This window comes from Lolium rigidum, chromosome 3 (assembly GCF_022539505.1).
Source record: "Lolium rigidum isolate FL_2022 chromosome 3, APGP_CSIRO_Lrig_0.1, whole genome shotgun sequence".
Lineage (NCBI taxonomy): Eukaryota > Viridiplantae > Streptophyta > Magnoliopsida > Poales > Poaceae > Lolium > Lolium rigidum.
Window position 1 is genome coordinate 51347294 of NC_061510.1, and position 22173 is coordinate 51369466.

General features: G+C 43.7%; 1 protein-coding gene across 1 annotated transcript; it reads left to right on the plus strand.

The window, feature by feature from the left end:
* Window positions 1-2765: 2765 nt before the first annotated feature.
* LOC124694824 (gibberellin 2-beta-dioxygenase 3-like) lies at window positions 2766-3939 on the plus strand. The gene is made up of 2 exons (XM_047227761.1): window positions 2766-3079; window positions 3273-3939. The coding sequence occupies exons 1-2, from the start codon at window positions 2766-2768 to the stop codon at window positions 3937-3939; spliced, it is 981 nt and encodes a 326-aa protein (XP_047083717.1).
* Window positions 3940-22173: the final 18234 nt, after the last annotated feature.

Sequence of the window (22173 nt, forward strand, 5' to 3'; positions counted from 1 at the left end):
TCCTCCTTAATTAGATGCCACATCAGTATTTTTGTGAGCCAATGGTGCATGATACAACCTAAGATACTACCACTAATAGAAAAAGGACCTTTAGTCCCGGTTCACAATGGGCTTTAGTCCCGGTTGTGTACCCGGGACTAAAGCCCCCCTTAGTCCCGGGACTAAAGGTCCATCCGCGTGGGGTCCGTGCGTCGGGGCGAAAAAATCTCCCCAGGTGAATTTTTCAAATTTTATTTTTTCAAAAATTTTCCACACCATTTTTTCCTATTTTTTCAGAATTTCTATTATTTCAGTTATTTGCATAGTTTAGTCACTATCTCTAACCACACTTATCTCTAGTCAAATTACTTTACTCGTGGTCCAACTTCCCGCTCGGTCACCCATCCTCCCACTACTCTAGCACTAGCACGCTTAACTTTCGAGTTCCATCCTGTCCCGCATCCAAGTGCTTCGTGCGCATGTATGTCATACTACTATCATATCAATCATATTAACATGTTGGTCGATGTCACATTTCTTTATTGTTTGAATTTCAAATAATTCTTTTAATAAACAAAAGTAATGATGTAATAATAATCTTGAATAAATAAATAAACATTAACTTTTAAATTTGTATTATTTTTAATTCTTTAATTTTTTTGCAAACCTAAAACCTAAAATTTTGAAAATCTAAAAATTAGGTAAAAGTAATAGTAGTCTTTATGCAGGATGCAATTATTAATTTTAATTTTTTAAAAAATAAAAATATATATATAATCCGGAATTTATAGCAAAAACTAAAATCTTCCTGCTTTCGTAAGTTAATGCGGTTTTACCATTTTTCAAACCTTTTTTGCAAAAAAAGTGAAAATTTGAATTTGTTAATTTTCCCTAGTAGTAGGTTGCATAACATACAATAATCTAAAAATATTTTATTTTTTGAATTTTCTGTCATTTTCTTTTCTATTTTACAGTGTTAAAAAAGGCGATCCACAGGGGGGTGTGGAGGTGCGTGGGGAGGAAAAAACCAGGAAAAACGCCGGCCGCAGCCCACCATAGCCCTTTAGTCCCGGTTGGTGGAGCATTAGTCTCGGTTCACCTGCAGAACCGTGACTAAAGACTCCATTAGTCGCGGTTCGAATATTTTGGGACTAAAGGGGTCGTACGGAAGGCCATTTTTCTACTAGTGTACCACTATGGCCAGCCTTACATGCTTACCTCTGCTACAATAAGAAATCATTTTTACTGGTTAGATATTAATTAATTTAGTAAAATGTATCATAGGTTCGTTAGGACCACCCGCTAGCGATCGTGGCTGCTTTGCCTTCCGCGCGCTAGTAATGGCGGAAGGCGCGTCGTAGCTTTCGGCGCCGCACTAATGGCGTGCCTTGCATTCTGCACACTTGCGCTGGCGGTGTCGTTGTGGGCTTCAGCGCTAGGGCATTGAAGGCGAGGCGGCAGCCTAGACTTTTCCTCGCCCATGCCATTGCCATCGTCCTAGTCCTCCCCGGCCACCCGCCTTCTCCCGACCTACGACATGGGAGAAAGCTGGCCCATCCGTAGGACAATGCACGATGGCAAGGCCGGCTTCTCGTGTGGCGGCAAGAAGCTGTGGCAACGCCGATACGTCTCGGTGGAGTTTGTGCGCCAGCTATGGGTGGAGAACCGGCCGGTGCCATGGTCGGATGCCAACCTACCCAGAGGAGGTTCTTGAGAGGGTCACTTTGTTTTGTGACAAATACGGTGTTGAAGTTCCTTCGATCGATGGTAATGTGTCTTATGGAAAATCAATATGGCATGCTTGTTCCAAAAATGAAACAAATGATGACGACTTCAGAAGAGAAATATATATTGGTGTCATCGATCAAATTAGTCAAAAGCACAATAATCAGTTTGATGAGGTTAATATAGAGGTACTGATTGTCAGCCTTGAGTCTGTTAGACTCATTTGCTTCTTTTGATGCACGGAAGGTACACGACTTAGCTGAGTTCTACCCTAAAGATATAGACCCTTTGTTTAAAATAAGTGACTTAATTTTTTCTAGATAAGTATGTATCTACAACCTAAAAACACGTTTAGATACAACCATATCTCGGCAAAGTTGAGCCACTTATTTTTGGACGCATGGACTATTAAAAAAAACAAGAAATGAAGCAACATTCATAATCTACAGCTTTTGCATCTTAATTAAACCACTGCATATATTACTAGTCCAAGAAAAACTGCAGAAGGTGGCAGCACCTTGATCCACAACAAAATTTAGAGCAGTCCATCACGGAAAATTAAGAAGTCATGCCTCACACACAAGACCCTTCCGTTCAGTGTGATAACAAATAAGTGCAGCGACATCATTCCGTGGCCCTGGCTGAATAATCATGCGCATGTTCACTCGAAAAGCAGTTGCCGTGCATACTAAAATCGGAACTGCATGCAAATGTGTAATAATCATGGAGTATTCGGTTAGAAGTCTAACTAACACATCTTCTTCTGTTCTGATAGATTTCATAAGGCAGCCATGTGTACACCAGTACACGGTTCGGGTGGTGCGCATAAGCAACCTTCCGTAGCTCGCCAACTTGTCGTCCATCTTTGTTTGTGGTTATAAGTATTTCATTCAAGTGGGAAGCATATTGGGGAATAACAGAATTCGGCAGCAATACCGGACTTGATAACCATGAACAGAAGTGGCATACTCTATCAATTGCAGACGCTAGACTTTGTCTTTAAATATGTGCGACCTGTGCGTTACCCAATGATCACATCGACTAGTGCAGGCTAATTAAGCATGGAGGCCTCAATTCCGGTGATCGACCTGTTGTCGCCAGGTTCCGCGGGTGCCATCGCCGACGCTTGCGGCAGCCACGGCTTCTTCAAGGCCGTGAACCACGGCATGGACCTGGGCATCGTGGAGACGCTCGAGGCCGAGGCGATGTCCTTTTTCGCGCTGCCCGAGGGTGACAAGTTGAGCAGCTCTGCCGACCTCAGCGAGCCGCTCGGCTACGGCTGCCGCAGCATCGGCACCAACGGCGACGTGGGCTCGGTGGAGTACCTGCTCGTGTCCACCGTTAATTCCAACTCAACTATGCCCATCGCACTTTGGTATGTTACATACATAATTAATCTCCACCTGCTCTCTGTTTAATCTAAGGAAATATATGTTACTCGCTCTGATCCATATTATTTGCTATTAAAATAGATGTATCTATAATTAAAACGTATCTAGGTACATCTGCATTAGTGTTAAGTAATATGAATCGAAGGGAACTCACGTGTTAATTATCAACGAGTGCAGCAACGCGCTGGATGAGTACATGAGGATAGTGCAGGAGGTGGCGGGGAGGGTGCTTGTGCTTATGGCGGAAGGGCTGGGGATGGAGGACACGAACGTGTTCAGGGGCATGGTGCAGAGGAACGGCAGCGACGAGTTGCTACGTGTGAACCACTACCCGCACTCTCTGCGGCTGGAAGCGCCGGGCTCCACAGGGTTCGGCGAGCACACGGACCCTCAGCTCATGTCGCTGCTGCGCTCCAACTCCGTCTCGGGGCTGCAGATCGCGCTGCTCGACGGCACCTGGCTCCCCGTCGCGCCCGACGCCGAGTCCGTTTTCATCAACGTCGGAGACGTCATGCAGGTACTCACCAACGGTAGGTACAGGAGCGTGAGGCACAGGGTGGTGGCACAGGCCGGAGAAAGCGTCCTGTCAAGGCTCTCCATGGTGTACTTCGGCGGCCCTGCGCCGACGGAGTGGATCGTGCCCATGCCCAAGCTGTTGCGGCCGCTGGACCCAATCTTTTACAGGGGATTTTGGTGGGGCGAGTACAAGACGGCCGCGCGCAGGACCAAGCTTGCCGCCTGCAGACTAGAACCCTTCCAGCTCCAGCAGCTCGCCGCCCGAGAAACACCCCAGTCCGCAACAGTCTTGCTACTGAATACTACTACTGTTACTATTCCGGAGTAGAGGTATCGATTAGGCCTCTATGTAATATCTATTGTTCCCTCCATCTCGTCAAATTTGTCTAAAATTTGAATGTATCTACTTACGAGATGGTGCCTACTTACATTCAAATTTTAATATTTATTTATCGGCTGAAAATTCGTAGTGTTTCTATTTGTTACTATACTAGCTAAATACCCGTGCTTTGCTACGGAATATAACAAATAAATGTATAAAACAATTATTTGTGTCTTCAGTTTTAGTGACCATTCCACAACGGTAGACATTTGCATCTCATATATAGTCAGTACAAACAATAGCATACCTTTTGGAAAATCTATATGGGGATAGTCCTTGCATCTCCCGAAGAGCTAGCTAGTGTGGGGCAGTATTTAGAAATCAGAACTCATCTCCTCGATGAACGCACTGAATGTATCGATCGATATCCGCAGCATATTTTCATAATCTGTCCTGGCTCTTGCATCTTGAATCTAAGCAAGAATAACGCCAACTGAAATGGTAGTCTACTAAACAGTTTGCCGGACGCTTCCAGTTCAACCTGCAAACCGTAATAATAGTAGTTAGTAACATCGACGTGCTCCGTTTTTTTTTTTTTTTTGTAACGCCAATGCAGCTTGACCATTTTTTGTTTGATGCCTGACAACGCCGGTGTAGATTATAAGTAACAATTATGGGTTCAGTGACTTCAGTCTTGGGCAGAAGATGGATTCGGCGTGATACCCGCAGACTGAGAATTACACTTGCTAGAGTCAGCTTCACAAACATAAGCACCGAATTACCGAATTACCGATGCAAACATACATGAATATTGGTAATTACATCATCCGAAGAAAAGGACAGACCGGGCGGCTGACGGAGGAGTTCCGACAGCATTATCGCAGCATACAACTATACATCATAGCCGATTGGTTGTGTTAATATGGCAGACGATGAATTTCTTCTAGAATCTGATCCCTTCAGCGAAGCATTGAACCGGAACGACATTGCTGGTGCAGTGATGCAGCCGTGCAGACCCCGGAACAGCTTCCACGAGCCAGCGTGTACTTCCTCAGACACCTCGCCGACGAGCCTGGCGAGTAAGACTGCCAGGCGAATCACATTGCTGGTGCAGTGGTGTTGTCATGCATGCCGGGATCACGAAACGACATCCACAAGATGGCGCGTACTTAGTCGAACGCCTCGCCGGCGAGCATCACAAGCTGGAACGCCGGCCCGGCGCTGCACCGCCTGCCAGCAGCACCGAGCAGCTGTACCAGTACACATCTCCGTGGTCGAACCTTCTAGGACGATGCGGCCGTCTGTGGGAACCACACCTCCAGGACGCACGCCTCCTCGCCATCGTCGACTTGATCGTTGTAGGTGGACGTCGTATTTTGGCAGTGGTCCTAGGACATGTTGGTAAAGGCCTCGTTGATTGCTAAAGTATCGTAACATATTTGGTTTCTTGGCTTTGTTGATCCGCGGTGTGGTGGCGCGATCACGTACGTCTCGGTATGGTGATGGACTTGTATGGAACTTCATGTCACGCAATTTGTCATACTAGGAAACATGCCCGTGCGTTGCACCGGAGGAAAACAACTTTAAATGAAAACTTTGGGATGGCCTGTATTTTACCCCAAAATCAATCCAACATGTGTTCCCCCTTCTTCAATTTTCTCCTCCAACAAAGCACATTGGCTACGGACTCGCTTGGCATTTATTGCATCTTAGAACGTTTGTCGAATTTCTGTAATTTTTGCTGGAGGGTTACTTTGACTCCTCCCGAATGCTACTCTGATACCTCGGCTTAATTTTAGTAACTTGAAGAGCTGTATTTAAAAAAGAGGTCTTTCTCATTTCTAAACATTTTCATGGACAATCCAATTCCCAGTCGGCAAATTTCATCTACCTGGAATAAAAAAAAAGAGATTTAGCGACCCCAACTACCCAAGTAACGATGATGCAGAAGCTTGCCCATCTAAATAACCACGTAATAATACTGTGGGCACTACCTAAATCAACTTCAAAAGGCCAACTGCTGAACGGTAGCAAAATCAGATGTGAAACAGTCCAAGAAACTAATTTGTACGATAATATATATATCAGCAAAAGTAGTAGCATTTAACTCCATGTCTTATGAGGGCACAAATAGTGAAATTATATGTCTGCTTCAGAAAACCGGGCAAATGATAATGGATCATGTGCAATAAGCTAGCGTAGAAGCAAACTCATAAGAAGGAGAAAAGAGAAGAAGGCCACTCCGGCCACGGGCCATGAGTTGTTGTGACTGCTGCTATTCCGTCAGAAGTTTATGGTTTCTCTGCATGTCATACATCTGCGCGTCGACATTACCATTGACTCTGTGAAGGGTTAGCTCCTACTGCTTCGCTGCATACACAGACGTGTCCGTCATCAACTCATCATCACGTGGCTGTACATGCCATCGAGCTAGCAGCGTCATGTCGAACCAGCGCGTTGGTCGACTCGGCCAACGCTATTCGATGCGCCGCCGAGGAGGGAACGGACAGATCCCATGCACTCCCGATCCGGCCGTTGGCCATGGCGAGCAGCTCTCGGCGTGGCCTTCTCGAGCAGCCCAACGTCGTCCCCATCCGGCTCCAATCCTTATTCCTGTCTTCGTCGTATATATTAGTTGTAGCCGTATTCGATCACTTGCCATGGCGAGCAGACGGTGGCTTGGCCACGTGCGGGTAGCCCGACGTCGTCCTCGTCTGGCTGCAATCCCCTACAGTCGTACTCGTCTCGTCGTCTCGTCGTAGTAGTCGTTGTGGCTGGGTGGCGAACCACCGCTGGCGTGGCATACTGGCCTTCTCGAGCAGCCCGACGACGTCCTCGTTCGGCTCTAATCCTTCCTCATCCTCAATCCTCATCAAGCAGTCCTATGTCGGCCTCGTAGTCATAGTACTCGTTGTTTCTGGCCATGCGAGCTGTCCGCGGCGTGGCCTCCTCGAGCAGCCCTCGAACCCCCCACCTTCACCTGGCGGTGCGCAGCGTTCATCAGTCATCACATGCTTCCGTCACGCGGCCGCTCCGCGTCGAAAAAATGACATGGCATGCTCTCGGCCACGCTAGCAGTGGTTTGCGGTAATTGGGAGCCACCAACGCCGATGAGGCCGCGCAGACGGCGAAACGGCAAGGTTTTGTGTCCCCATCCTGCCATCTCCGTTCCTGAGAAGCTCAGCCTCCACGCGGAGGAGCTAGCTTGTTGTCCAGTGGCAGCCTGGCAGGGAATCAAGGTCCTGGTCAGCAGCGGGTGCTCCTCCCGATATCCGGTATGCCGGTTACGCCGTGCCAAGTACAACGATCAGAGGACGAGACTACGGCGGCCACCTCTTCGACCTCGAGTGGAGGCGCTACATCCTACAGAAGATCAATTGATCGATATGGTTCGGCGTGGATAGTTGAGTAGCGCTCGTGGGTTTCGGGCGAAGCGAGAATTTATTCGTTTCCTATCTTGTTGCATCTGTTCTTCTGCTGATGAAATCACTCTTGTAACGTCGACGGCGTGCCTCGGATTTTTCGATTTTGCGGGAGAATTTCTTTGTTTCCTGCCCAATCTGTTGATAAAGTCGCTGTTGATAGGTCGACTGCGTGCAGCTAAGCGGATCGATGTGTGGCTCGAGTCGCGGCCTAGCTACGGGATCGTGGGCGGGGGATTTTATTAGTCCGTACATATGAATCAAGTCCAACTCATACACGATTCTAATCTAACTCGGCCGGAACAAAGAAGTTGATTGACTTACTCAGCTTGACGGACGAAACCAAGCAAGGTAGGACGGACGAAACGGACCGAACCACGGAAACGCTTCTCCTTTTATTATTAGGTATAGATATAGATATAGATACGTGATTACGTCCACGCGCCTTCCTGTATTGGCAGGAAACTAACTTTTTTTTTACGAGGGAAGCAGGAAACCAATTCGGTGGCTTACGTGCGTGGGTTAGGTGTTGGGTCGTTTTTCTCGGTTTTGGCCCATATAAAAACTGGCCCATGTGTGACACCAGGCAGCCACCTATTGCAATTTAATAGTAAAGATAAGTACGTGTGATGACCGGAAATGGCTAAAGGAACCCAGGTACGGCGAGGATGAAAACGTAGCCAATGAGAGAGCACCACGTTTTTATACAACATATGTATTTGTGGCAGGTATATGATGTGTATTTCTCTGACGCGTCACATTACATTAATTCGCATAAAACCCTCTGCCCCCCATCGCTCCTTCCCCCGCCTCTCCACCCTCGCCATACTCCACCACCGCCGCATCCTCTCTTCTTTCTCGCCTTCCTTCCCTCCGGCGCGCGTGCTCTCAAGCTCCAGGGTCCCCCGCGCGCGCGAGCGGGGCGCGATACCTTGATCGGAGGGAAGGAGAACTCCCGTTCAGCCGGCACCTCCCCTTCCTTCTCCTCTTCTGCTCGGCCTGCAGCGATGGAGATCCAGACGGTGAAGGCGCGGGACACCTCCTGCAGCATGAACGTGGCGGCGGCCTCAGCCTAGCCCTGCCCACGCAGCGCCCACAACGCCTCCCGCGTGCGTGCGGTCCTCCTTCAGATGCTCCTGGCGCCGGTGGTGTTCATCGGGGGCAAGCTGGTGGGCGGGCTCGAGCGGCTCATGGCGAAGCACATCGCCGGCGAGCTCGTGCCTGTCCTGAAGCAGGCCGGAGCCCTGTGGCTTTCATCCGTCCTCACGATCTACTGTTAATCACCTAATTCCACCCTAGTTATAGTAAGTTTCGAATATCCATGCAGCACATGGCAACTCTACCATTTGTTCTCCTATTTATTCTCGATGTGGTCGGCATGCCATCTGAATCCTGAAAGTATAGTAGGCAGACAAATCGAGCTCCTGCCCCTCCAATCCCTTTTATTTCTCATGATGTTTGCGTGTAATGTTCTCATACTCTGAAAAATCAATGGATCCTATATGTGAGGAAGCAGCGCATATATTCACTAATCTGTAGATTAGGAACAGTCAAGTCTACTTCATCCAATTCCCTACTGTAGGTTCCATTTTTCTGATATTTTTTTTCGGCAATGGCCTAAATTGAGAGATCCTTGTCAAAATCCAACAAAAAATTCTTAGATTGAGAAAATTTATTTGTCGCGGTAATTCCATCTAAACTGAACTTTTTTTCATTTTATCCAAGATTTGGAATGAGGTCGATTTGTCTATTTCAATACAATTGTGAAGCACTTATGGTGCAATTAAATAATTGTAAAATTAGTTTTAAATTGTTGATGAGATTTTGTAACAATCTGCGAAAAATGCACAAATAGTATTTGTAAATAGAGGTCTCAAATAGTAATGCACAAATCTGAGCCCTTGGTTTGACTTGGGAGGAACTTCAAAATCAAGTTCTTGTCATGCTAGTTATTATGTAGTCAAGGATTAATTCCCCAGTGCTACATTTGATAGCACTAATTTTTATTTGAAGCATGTTTGATAGCACTAATTGATCTCATTTTGACTATTTAAAATTATAATTAGTCTCCTGCGTGCATGCACATAAATAATTATATCCAACAAAGGTTAATTATCTCTGCCAATAGTTAATTATTGTTATAACATGACACCATTAGTACAAAATATTTGATTTGAACTAGTACAAAATCACAATTTTCACCCGCTGCGACATTAGTACAAAAATGTTCATTTTGGATTAGTGCAAACTAACCTTTTTGACTATTTGCATCACTAGTACAAAATTGTTGATATGGGATTTTTTTCTATTTGCGCTATTGATAAAAAATTATTTAAGAATTTGTGTTTAAAATTAATCATTTTGACTATGTCTACCATTTGTTAATTGCCGTAGTTGCAACGTCCATTTTCTGCATACTATAAAATCCATGTTTGGTTGTTCCTACTTCTCCCTACCTTAATCTATATGTTGGTAACAATTTCTTTTGGACTCCTTTTTTCAGTTGTTACCATTTTGATAATTTAGATTCCCAAATAGTTTAATAGACATTTTCTTTACTTTTGTTGAATGGTTCGATCTGAAATGATGTTAGTTAAGATAATCCCTTGCAGTTTACATGTGCAACTGTGTTTGCTAATTATATGCTTATTTAGAAATAACCAGTATTAATGAAGGAGGAGGAAAGCCAGCCAGCATGCATGCATGCTCATTAAAATTACTGACCGGCATACATGCATGCAGAGCACGGATCCTGCACCTTCTACTTAGAGCAAGTACAATAAGTCCTAGTCAGCTGGCTATAAGGATTAAAATAGTATATTATTGCTTAGTTGGAGGAGAGAGAGGAGGAGAGAGAAGGAGAGTGGGCTCTTATGCAATAGCCAGCTCTAGCACGTGCTCCTAGGCACTTTATGAGAGTGAAAAGTGGGTCATACATTGATAAAGTACTACACTTGTATAGATCACTATTGTATGTGTTGGCTATAAGTTGGCTATAGATGACGTGACACTTGGCTTATAGCCAATAGCTGGCTACACTATTGGAATTGCTCTTAATTTGCAATGTAACCACCCGCACATGCATTGCGTGTCCAATGAGATGAGTAAAAGTGAAGGCAGGGTATTAACTACACGCTATATTACATGCTAATCACATAACAACCTCGACGAGTATGATTTCGACCTCACGAGTAGCCGGGTTCCAAACGTCCGGGTCGGTGTGATGAGTGGCTAAATATATGTGCATTGCCATATATGCCATTTCATGGCGATATGCACCTATTGCCACAAAACAACGTTCGTGGGCAAGCATTGCAATTGGACACATGGTAATAGGCTATTGCAACAAAAATGCAATCGTGGCAATAAAGTGCTCTATTGCAACAACCATGCGGGCAGTTGCCACATTTTCTCCCGCGGCGACACTCACTTATCTCCACAATGTGGTTTGTCGAGATAGCTTAATGCAACATGCCAACAAATCATGGCAATTGATAGTTTGTGGCGATAGAAATTTGTAGCAATAACCTCTACCAACAATCCACGTTTCGTGGCGCATACTCTTTCGTGGCAATAGACAATCGTGGCAATAGCCTATGCCAACGCCCCCTGTTTCATAGCATTAGACATTTTGCCATGAACCACTACATTCGTGGCATTAACTTATAGCAACAAACATTCCATTCATGGTGATAAATAGTATGGCAACAATCATTTCTTTTGTAGCGAGAAGCTACTGCAACAATTTAATCTTTTCATGGCGATACTCTATTTCAACAAAATTTAGTTTTGTGGCGCCAAATACTTATTGCAACGAGCAAAACTGTTTGTAGCGACAAGCTAATGTGACAACTTAAAGTTTTTGTGGCAATACTCTATTTCAACAAAGCTTTATTTCGTGGCGCCAAACAGTTATCACAGCGTGCAGAAAAATTGTGGTGCCAAGTTATTGCAACAATATAAAGTTCTTCGTTGCTACATCCTAGCGCAACAAAGCATGTAGTCATGGCGACTAAGATTTGACGCAACAGTATTTTTCACTATTTTTTCATGGTACTAACCTAAGGCAACGGAAAGTGAGTTGTGACAATAGCCTATCGCAATCATAAAAAAGTCATTAAATTACAAAATTCAAAACCATACATATAATATGTCAGTTCATACAAATCAAAATTCTGATCGTAAATATCCATCAAATGAAACTCAAGTATAATGTAGCCATCATAATTAAGTGTAAGACTAAATTGTCCATGATGTATAGTACATCACCATCGTGATTCTTGAAATCTCTACTCTGGGTGCGTATTCCCATTACTTGTACCCTCTCCAGCTATTTCTTGTGTTCCTGCAATCAAGAAATGGAAAAAACAAACCAAGTTCTGTCAACAATCTGCCATGAGATTGGACAAAAGCAATTGTATAGGAAAACTAGCATCAAGTGTATACAAACTAGCACCAAGTGTCTAGCAAAGTGATCTTGGCCTGCAGGAAGGCACTGCGGAGGCGGGAGTGGAGCGAGTGTGTCTGGAAACGGACTGTCTAGCGGCGGTGGCAAAGCTGAGGGGTGTGGAGATGGATAGATCGCATCATGGACCTCTGGTAGAAGAAGTGAAGGACCTGCTGAAGGGTTTTACCGAGTCGACGGTGAAACACATGCGGCGCTCTGGCAACAGAATTGCGCATGTTTTAGCTAAGGAGGGCTGCTTGAATAATTGTAATAGGACATGGGTGGAATCGCCACCGAATTTGGTTGTAGAAATATTGGCATCTGATTGTGCCGTTGAGTAATGAAATAGCATCTCTAATTCTCAAAAAAAAAAAAGTGTCTAGCAAAGTAAAAGCAATTGTAACGCAATATTCTTGCTTCATCTCAGAAATATGCATAAGAACATAACAATGACAAAAGCAATTGTATAGGAAAACTAGCATCAAATGTCTAGCAAATACATTTGGTACATGAGACTAAGATACTAATTAGCGAAGAGATTGGGCAGAAGTATTGCTACTACAAGCCTATATTCCTATATTCTGAGCATACTGGGGGAACGCAAAGTACCAAGTACACATAAGTAATCTTTTTTATAGAAATGTGAGAACTCATGACAAACAACTGGAGCAATTTGCAGTGGGTACGAAGCCCACAACAGAGCAAGCATTCAGTCGAGGAAATCAGAGAAATTAAGTAACGGTAAAATTCATCTACGGTTGTGACTTACCATTGCTTTGTAAAATCTAGAATTCAGTCTTGCAGCTTGTAAGAGTGCATTTGAAGAAATCACATTTGGCTTTGCTCCTAGATTCCTAATAGGTCTAGAGCTCTGTAGAGTAGTTTGCAAATTTGGATTACTATTTTGTTTGTCAGTCCTCTTTTTAAGCACCTGCAAATAGAGGTTCACTTTCAGCAATGCAAGTAAGAAAAATAAATTTACAAGGCGGGAAGCATATCAATGTAATCACATGTTGGTTTCCCATTTTTTTGGCTTAATTTAGCCATCTGTTGGCTGAGCTTTGCCATCATGTTTTTTTTCAAATTCCAGTCTTGATCTTCGCTCCTCTTCCAATATTATTTCCCTTTCAGCACGCTTTTCTTGTAACCTCCCCTCAAGTTGTTCTCTCTCAGCATGCTCCAAGTTAATCCTCTCCTGCATGTTTGCACGATCAAGCAACGCTCAGGCAGGATGCCTCAAATTAGAAAACAACACTACTGTAATTTATGATCGAAAGACAACCGAAGGATATTATTGATTACTGCAATTTATGCAATAACTCGAGTGACACCAGAATATGCAAAGCAACCAAATGAAGAAAAGATTTTATTGGTATAGCTATTTAACATGGCTTGGAAGAATAATCTAAAAGTAATTGTGGATGCTTATGAAAACATACAAGCTAGGACATAATATTCAACAGAATGAGCCCTGCTTAGAGAAACATGAGCTGAATCCATAAAAACAAAAGAAAGAACTGACACCATTTTATTTGTAAAAGGTGCTTGTGACTAAAAGCTCAATGCAAGTTCATTGAAAACTAATGCCAGATGACGCTACAAGCATCAGAGTACTGGACAATCAACACAGGCACCAGCTACACGGTAACAGATGATTTCCAAGACTAGCACCTAATAGAATAAGTACTTCAGGTGTACTGCGTATTATGCATGAGGGCATCTAACTCAGGATCGCCAAAACACATCTCATGCGCAAATTATATCTACCTAAATGAGCTGGAACAAGTAGCAACCTAAATTAAAAAAGTATACAATCTGAGAGCTAACGGGTGATACCACTAATCAACTAGCGCCAGGGATACTGAGTCACGGTAGTAATAATATTAATAAGATCTCAGCAAAGAATAAAGCACCAGGTATTGTTCATATCAAAATCAAAAGCAGAGCCCCGTCTCTCAAGTGATGCCATCGTGCACCCCTCCGGCGAGCCGTGCGTGGCCGCAACAACCGCCTGTCTCTCAAGTGATGCCATCGTGCACCCCCTCCGGCGAGCCGTGCGTGGCCGCAACAACCGCCTGTCTCTCAAGTGATGCCATCGTGCACACCCTCCGGCGAGCCGTGCGTGGCCGCAACAACCGCCTGTCTCTCAAGTGATGTCAGCGTGCACCCCCTCCGGCGAGCCGTGCGTGGCCGCAACAACCGCCTCCGGAGATCCAATCCAAATCAAACCCCACCGGTCAAAGCCTCAGAGGAGTGATACGTCTCAAACGTATCTATAATTTCTTATGTTCCATGCTAGTTTTATGACATTACCTACATGTTTTGTTTACACTTTATGATGATTTTATGCATTTTCTGAAACTAACCTATTAATGAGATGCCGAAGTACCAGTTCCTGTTTTCTGCTGTATTTGGTTTCAGAAATCCTAGTAAGGAAATATTCTCGGAATCGGACGAAATCAATGCCCAACATCCTATTTTTCCACGAAGCTTCCAGAACACCCGAGAGCCAGCAGAGGGGGGCCACAGGGCCACCAGATGACAGGGTGGCACGGCCAGGGCCTGGGCCGCGCCCCCCTATTGTGTCACCGCCTCGTCAGCCCTCCGACTCCGCCTCTTCGCCTCTAAGATGCCCCCTGACCTAAATCTTCGATACGGAAAAACCACGGTACGAGAAACCTTCTAGAGCCTCCGCCATCGCGAAGCCAAGATCTGGGGGACAGGAGTCTCTGTTCCAGCACGCCGCCGGGACGGGGAAGTGCCCCCGGAAGGCTTCTCCATCGACACCACCGCCATCTTCATCAACGCTGCTGTCTCCCATGAGGAGGGAGTAGTTCTCCCCTGGGGCTGAGGGCTCTACCGTAGCTATGTGGTTCACCTCTCTCTTTGTGATCTAGTTGTGTTACTCTGGTGATGTTATTAAAGTAGTCTATTCCTCCTCCATGATGTAATGTTGACAGTGTGTGCATTATGAAGTACTTGGTGTAGGTTATGATTGTGATCTCTTGTAGATTATGAAGTTAACTATTACTATGATGGTATTGATGTGATCTATTCCCCCTTTCATAGCTGATGTTGACAGTGTGCATGCTATGTTAGTACTCGGTGTAATTACGTTGGTCTATCATGCACTCTAAGGTTATTTAAATATGAACATCGAATGTTGTGGAGCTTGTTAACTCCGGCATTGAGGTGCTCTTGTAGCCCTACACAACTAATGGTGTTTATCATCCAACAAGAGAGTGTAGAGTGGTTTTATTATGTGATCAATGTTGAGAGTGTCCACTAGTGAAGGTATGATCCCTATGCCTTGTTTCCAAATACTGCAATCATCGCTTGTTTACTGTTTTACTGCATCTTTACTTCCTGCAATATTACTATCATCAACTGCACGCCAGCAAGCACTTTTCTGGCGCCGTTACTACTGCTCATATTCATTCATACCACTTGTATTTCACTATCTCTTCACCGAACTAGTGCACCTATACATCTGACAAGTGTATTAGGTGTGTTGGGGACACAAGAGACTTCTTGTATCGTGATTGCAGGGTTGCTTGAGAGGGATATCTTTGACCTCTTCCTCCCTGAGTTCGATAAACCTTGGGTGATCCACTTAAGGGAAACTTGTTGCTGTTCTACAAACCTCTGCTCTTGGAGGCCCAACACTGTCTACAGGAATAGAAGCGTGCGTAGACATCAAGAAGCCCACGAAAAGAAAAGGGTCGCGCTGCGCGTCGGCCGACCGATCCCGACCCCCCGATCGGTCGCACCACAGCCATCCATTCCACACATCGTACACTCGAAAATCATTCTAAGGACATGTCGCTTTCATGCAGTTTATATGGTCAGTTTAGACCGCGGACTCGCGAGAGAGTTGCATGCTGTTGTTCACGTGAAACCTAGTAATAAGGCTGGCAGCTAGCTGTTTCTTGCTTTGCACGAGTATGCATGCATGACAGTGCTCTTGGAGGCTCAACACTGTCTAACGGAATAGAAGCGTGCGTAGACATCAAGCACTTTTCTGGCGCCGTTGCCGGGGAGGAAAGGTAAAAGGCACTCATACTCCGGTCCCAGGTAACTAAGTACTTTTTTGTTGCCATTGTGTGAGTGTTCGAAGCTATTTACTTTAGATCCTGCAATTGCATCTTTTGGTTTCTTGTTTACACTAGTAAGGCATAATGGAAAACATATGTGAGCTTTTTGTACTATTTCCTGAGTCAAGACATGAATGGTTTAATGCGAAAATTAAAAAACCTATGGAACCTTATTTGCATGCTAGTAGTAATATTAGTATGAACGCTTTGAACACCATTGTTGATAATGATATAGAAAATTCTAAGCTTGGGGAGGTCGCTTTTGATGAAAATGATCTCTTTAGCCCTCCGGGTATTGAGGAGAAAGTTTATGTTGATTATGATATGCCTCCCATATATGATGATTATAATGATAGTGGTCTTTTGGTGCAGCCTACTATGGAGGATAAGTTTAATTATGATTACAATATGCCTCCTATATTTGATGATGAGAATAATAATGATAGCTACTTTGTTGAATTTGCTCCCACTAACTAATAAAATTGATTATGCTTATGTGGAGAGTAACGATACTTTTATGCATGTGAATAAGAATGTTTCATGTGATACTTATATTGTTGAGTTTGTTCATGATGCCACTGAAAGTTATTATGAGAGAGGGAAACATGGTTATATGCATCTTAATAATATTAAGTTTCCCCTCTTTATGTTGAGAATTGTGAAGTTACTCTTGTTTTATCTTCCTATGCTTGTTACTTTGCTCTTCATGAACTTGTTTATTTACAAGATTCCTATGCATAGGAAGCATGTTAGACTTAAATGTGTTTTGAATTTGCTTTTTGATGCTCTCATGTGCTTCAACTCTTATTTCTTGGGAGTGCATCATTGAAATTACTGAGCCCATCTTAATGGCTATAAAGAAAGCACTTCTTGGGAGATAACCCATGTGTTTATTTTACTACAGCACTTTTGTTTTATATTTGAGTCTTGGAAGTTGTTTACTACTGTAGCAACCTCTCCTTATCTTTATTTTATTGCATTGTTGTGCTAAGTAAAGTCTTTGATAGTAGGGTTGATACTAGATTTGGATTACTGCGCATAAACAGATTTCTGTCTGTCACGAATTTGGGCAGGGTTCTCTGTAGGTAACTCAGAAAAATCTGCCAATTTACGTGCGTGATCCTCAGATATGTACGCAACTTTCATTAAATTTGAGCATTTTCATCTGAGCAAGTCCAGTGCCTCTAAAAAATTCGTCTTTACGGACTGTTCTGTTTTGACAGATTCTGCCTTTTATTTCGCATTGCCTCTTTTGTTGTGTTGGATGGATTTCTTTGTTCCATTAACTTCCAGTAGCTTTGTGCAATGTCCGAAGTGTTAAGAATGATTGTGTCACCTCTGAACATGTGAATTTTTGATTATGCACTAACCCTCTAATGAGTTTGTTTTAAGTTTGGTGTGGAGGAAGTTTTCAAGGGTCAAGAGAGGAGGATGATATACTATGATCAAGAAGAGTGAAAAGTCTAAGCTTGGGGATGCCCCCGTGGTTCATCCCTGCATATTTCAAGAAGACCCAAGCGTCTAAGTTTGGGGATGCCCAAGGCATCCCCTTCTTCATTAACAATTTATCAGGTTTCTTCTCTTGAAACTATATTTTTATTCGGTCACATCTTATGTACTTTACTTGGAGCGTCTGTTTGTTTTTGTTTTGTTTGAATAAATTCATGCTTGTGTGGGAGAGAGACACGCTCCGCTGTTGCGTATGAACACATGTGTTCTTAGCTTTACTCTTAATGTTCATGGCGAAGGTTGAAACCGCTTCGTTAATTGTTATATGGTTGGAAACAGAAAATGCTTCATGTGGTAATTGGTATAATGTCTTGAATAATTTGATAACTTGGCAATTGTTGTGCTCATATAGATCATGCTTAAGCTCTTGCATCATGTACTTTGCACTTATTAATGAAGAACTACATAGAGCTTGTTAAAATTTGGTTTGCATGATTGGTCTCTAGAGTCTAGATATTTTATGGTTAAGGTGTTTGAACAACAAGGAGACGATTTAAAGTCTTACAATGCTTACAATATGTTCATATGTGAGTCTTGCTGCACCGGTTTATACTTGAGTTTGCTTCAAACAACCTTGCTAGCCTAGCCTTGTATTGAGAGGAATTCTTCTTGTGCATCCAAATCCTTGAGCCAAAAACTATGCCATTTGTGTCCACCATACCTACCTACTACATGGTATTTCTCTGCCATTCCAAAGTAAATTACTTGAGTGCTACCTTTAAAATTTCATTCTTTATCTTTGCAATATATAGCTCATGGGAAAATAGCTTAAAAACTATTGTGGTATTGAATATGTTGCTATGTATCTTATTTCTTATAAGTTGCTTGTTGAGCGGTAACCATGTTTCTGGGGACGCCATCAACTTTTACACCTTTGTTGAATATCATGTGAGTTGCTATGCATGTTCGTCTTGTCCGAAGTAAGGGCGATTTTCATGATCAAATGGTTTGAGTATGCATATTGTTAGAGAAGAACATTGGGCCGCTAACTAAAGCCATGAATCATGGTGGAAGTTTCAGTTTGGACACAAATCCTCAATCTCTTATGAGAATATTATCTGTTATTAAATTCTTAAGCATTAAAAGAGGAGTCCATTATCTGTTGTCTATGTTGTCCCGGTTTGGATGTCTAAGTTGATAATAATCAAAAGCGAGAAATCCAATGTGAACTTTCTCCTTAGACCTTTGTACAGGCGGCATAGAGGTACCCCTTTGTGACGCTTGGTTGAAACATATGCTATGCAATGATAATCCGTGTTAATCCAAGCTAATTAGGACAAGGTGCGAGCACTATTGGTAATCTATGCATGAGGCTTGCAACTTATAGGATATCTTATACATAACGCATATGATTTATTACTACCGTTGACAAAATTGCTTCTATGTTTACAAAATGAAAAGCTCTAGCACAAAAATAGTAATCCATGCTTCCCTCTGCGAAGGGCCCTATCTTTTACTTTATTGTTGAGTCAGTTTACCTATTCCTTCTATCTTAGAATTAAACACTTGTGTCAACTGTGCATTGATTCTTACATGTTTACCTATTGCACTTGTTATATTGCTTTATGTTGACAACTATCCATGAGATATACATGTTACAAGTTGAAAGCAATTGCTGAAACTTAATCATCCTCTGTGTTGCTTCAATGCCTTTTACTTTGAATCTATTGCTTTATGAGTTAACTCTTATGCAAGACTTATTGATGCTTGTCTTGAAAGTATTATTCATGAAAAGTCTTTGCTATATGATTCATTTGTTTACTCATTGTCTTCATCATTGCTTCGAATCGCTGCATTCATCTCATATGCTTTATAATAGTATGATCAAGATTATGTTGGTAGCATGTCACTTAAGAAATTATCATTGTTATCGTTTACCTACTCGAGGACGAGTAGGAACTAAGCTTGGGGATGCTTGATACGTCTCAAACGTATCTATAATTTCTTATGTTCCATGCTAGTTTTATGACATTACCTACATGTTTTGTTTACACTTTATGATGATTTTATGCATTTTCCGGAACTAACCTATTAACGAGATGCCGAAGTGCCAGTTCCTGTTTTCTGCTGTTTTTGGTTTCAGAAATCCTAGTAAGGAAATATTCTCGGAATCGGACGAAATCAATGTCCAAGCATCCTATTTTTCCACGAAGCTTCCGGAACACCCGAGAGCCAGCAGAGGGGGGCCACAGGGCCACCAGATGACAGGGTGGCGTGGCCAGGGCCTGGGCCGCGCCCCCCTATTGTGTCACCGCCTCGTCAGCCCTCTGACTCCGCCTCTTCGCCTATAAGATGCCCCCTGACCTAAATCTTCGATACGGAAAAACCACGGTACGAGAAACCTTCTAGAGCCGCCGCCATCGCGAAGCCAAGATCTGGGGGACAGGAGTCTCTGTTTCGGCACGCCGCCGGGACGGGGAAGTGCCCCCGGAAGGCTTCTCCATCGACACCACCGCCATCTTCATCAACGCTGCTGTCTCCCATGAGGAGGGAGTAGTTCTCCCCCGGGGCTGAGGGCTCTACCGTAGCTATGTGGTTCATCTCTCTCATTGTGATCTAGTTGTGTTACTCTGGTGATGTTATTAAAGTAGTCTATTCCTCCTCCATGATGTAATGTTGACAGTGTGTGCATCATGAAGTACTTGGTGTAGGTTATGATTGTGATCTCTTGTAGATTATGAAGTTAACTATTACTATGATGGTATTGATGTGATCTATTCCCCCTTTCATAGCTGATGTTGACGAGTGTGCATGCTATGTTAGTACTCGGTGTAATTGCGTTGGTCTATCATGCACTCTAAGGTTATTTAAATATGAACATCGAATGTTGTGGAGCTTGTTAACTCCGGCATTGAGGTGCTCTTGTAGCCCTACACAACTAATGATGTTTGTCATCCAACAAGAGAGTGTAGAGTGGTTTTATTATGTGATCAATGTTGAGAGTGTCCACTAGTGAAGGTATGATCCCTATGCCTTGTTTCCAAATACTGCAATCATCGCTTGTTTACTGTTTTTACCGCATCTTTACTTCCCGCAATATTACTATCATCAATCGCACGCCAGCAAGCACTTTTCCGGCGCCGTTACTACTGCTCATATTCATTCATACCACTTGTATTTCACTATCTCTTCGTCGAACTAGTGCACCTATACATCTGACAAGTGTATTAGGTGTGTTGGGGACACAAGAGACTTCTTGTATCGTGATTGCAGGGTTGCTTGAGAGGGATATCTTTGACCTCTTCCTCCCTGAGTTCGATAAACCTTGGGTGATCCACTTAAGGGAAACTTGCCGCTGTTCTACAAACCTCTGCTCTTGGAGGCCCAACACTGTCTACAGGAATAGAAGCGTGCGTAGACATCAAGAAGCCCACGAAAAGAAAAGGGTCGCGCTGCGCGTCGGCCGACCGATCCCGACCCCCCGATCGGTCGCACCACAGCCATCCATTCCACACATCGTACACTCGAAAATCATTCTAAGGACATGTCGCTTTCATGCAGTTTATATGGCTGTTTAGACTGGCAGACTCGCAGAGAGTTGCATGCTGTTGTTCACGTGAAACCTAGTAATAAGGCTGGCAGCTAGCTGTTTCTTGCTTTGCACGAGTATGCATGCATGACAGTGCTCACATGGGAAGGTTCTACCTATTCTACAACTCTAGCGTATGTTATGTGTAAAAAATGTAGCTGTAGGTCAAAGTATCTCAAGGCTTTAAAATAAATAAAAATGTAAAATCTAATCACTCTTATGTTGCTTCATTTCTACTTTAGCAGTTTCACAAAAGTATGATAGTGTGGTGATTTACCACTAGGGCAGATAGTATTACAACAAAAATCTCTCACCGCACGTACAAACAATATGTGCAATTACTACAAAAATTTGTCGCAAAAGTTGTTAACCAACATTTTTCTCAAGGGATTTCTATTCTCGTGCCCTCAGGTCCTTAGTTGTACTCAGTTTTCCCCAGCTCCTTAGTTTTTCCTCAGTTTTCTCCAAGCCCTTGTTTGAAACCCGCAGAAGCAGCTCAGACGGCAGGATTCCCGTTTAGTTGACCGTTCTATCACGTGTGGGGCCGCGTCGTGTGGGGCCGGTAGAAAGGAACCGCGTGGGACAGGACGAGACCGCGTTTGGTTGCGCACGTGAGCAGGAGCTGGGTTCTGTCTCTCTCGGCCCCAAATTGGCATTATTAAGAGCACCTTTTTCCCCTCTTTTCTCTCTGTCCTTTTCACCAAATAAGTATCAAATCTAGAGAAGTTTGCATTTCTGTCTTTCTTCAATTATTTGTGCATTTTGGCCCTCGTTGTTTGCCCAATATGGCAGCAAATCTAGTAGGGATCCAGGGTAATGTACGATAAATTCACAGATCATAGTAAATCGAGAAAACAAAGTAGGGCCAACAAAATATAGTAGAATAGGGATAGATAATAGGGATCCCTCCCTAGATAATAAGCTGCATACACATCAGCCAACATAGTAACAGGTTCTAGGTTCTTCACAGCACCATCATACAAACAACATAACAACAAGGGATCCCTAACTAACAACAAAGGGATCCCAACAACAAAATGGGAGGCAGCAGCAGCACACGTCCAAGACTTCGCCTACCCCATCTGGCTCTCCCTCCACTTGTTGCTGCTGCTCCCCTTGGGAGCCTTGGGCTTGAGCGGAGGCATGCGCCCGGCGGAGATCTCCACCCGCTGCATGCCGCGGAGGTGCATGCCAAGCGCCCGTGCTTGGCGCGGAAGGAGTAGACGTTCACCGTCATGC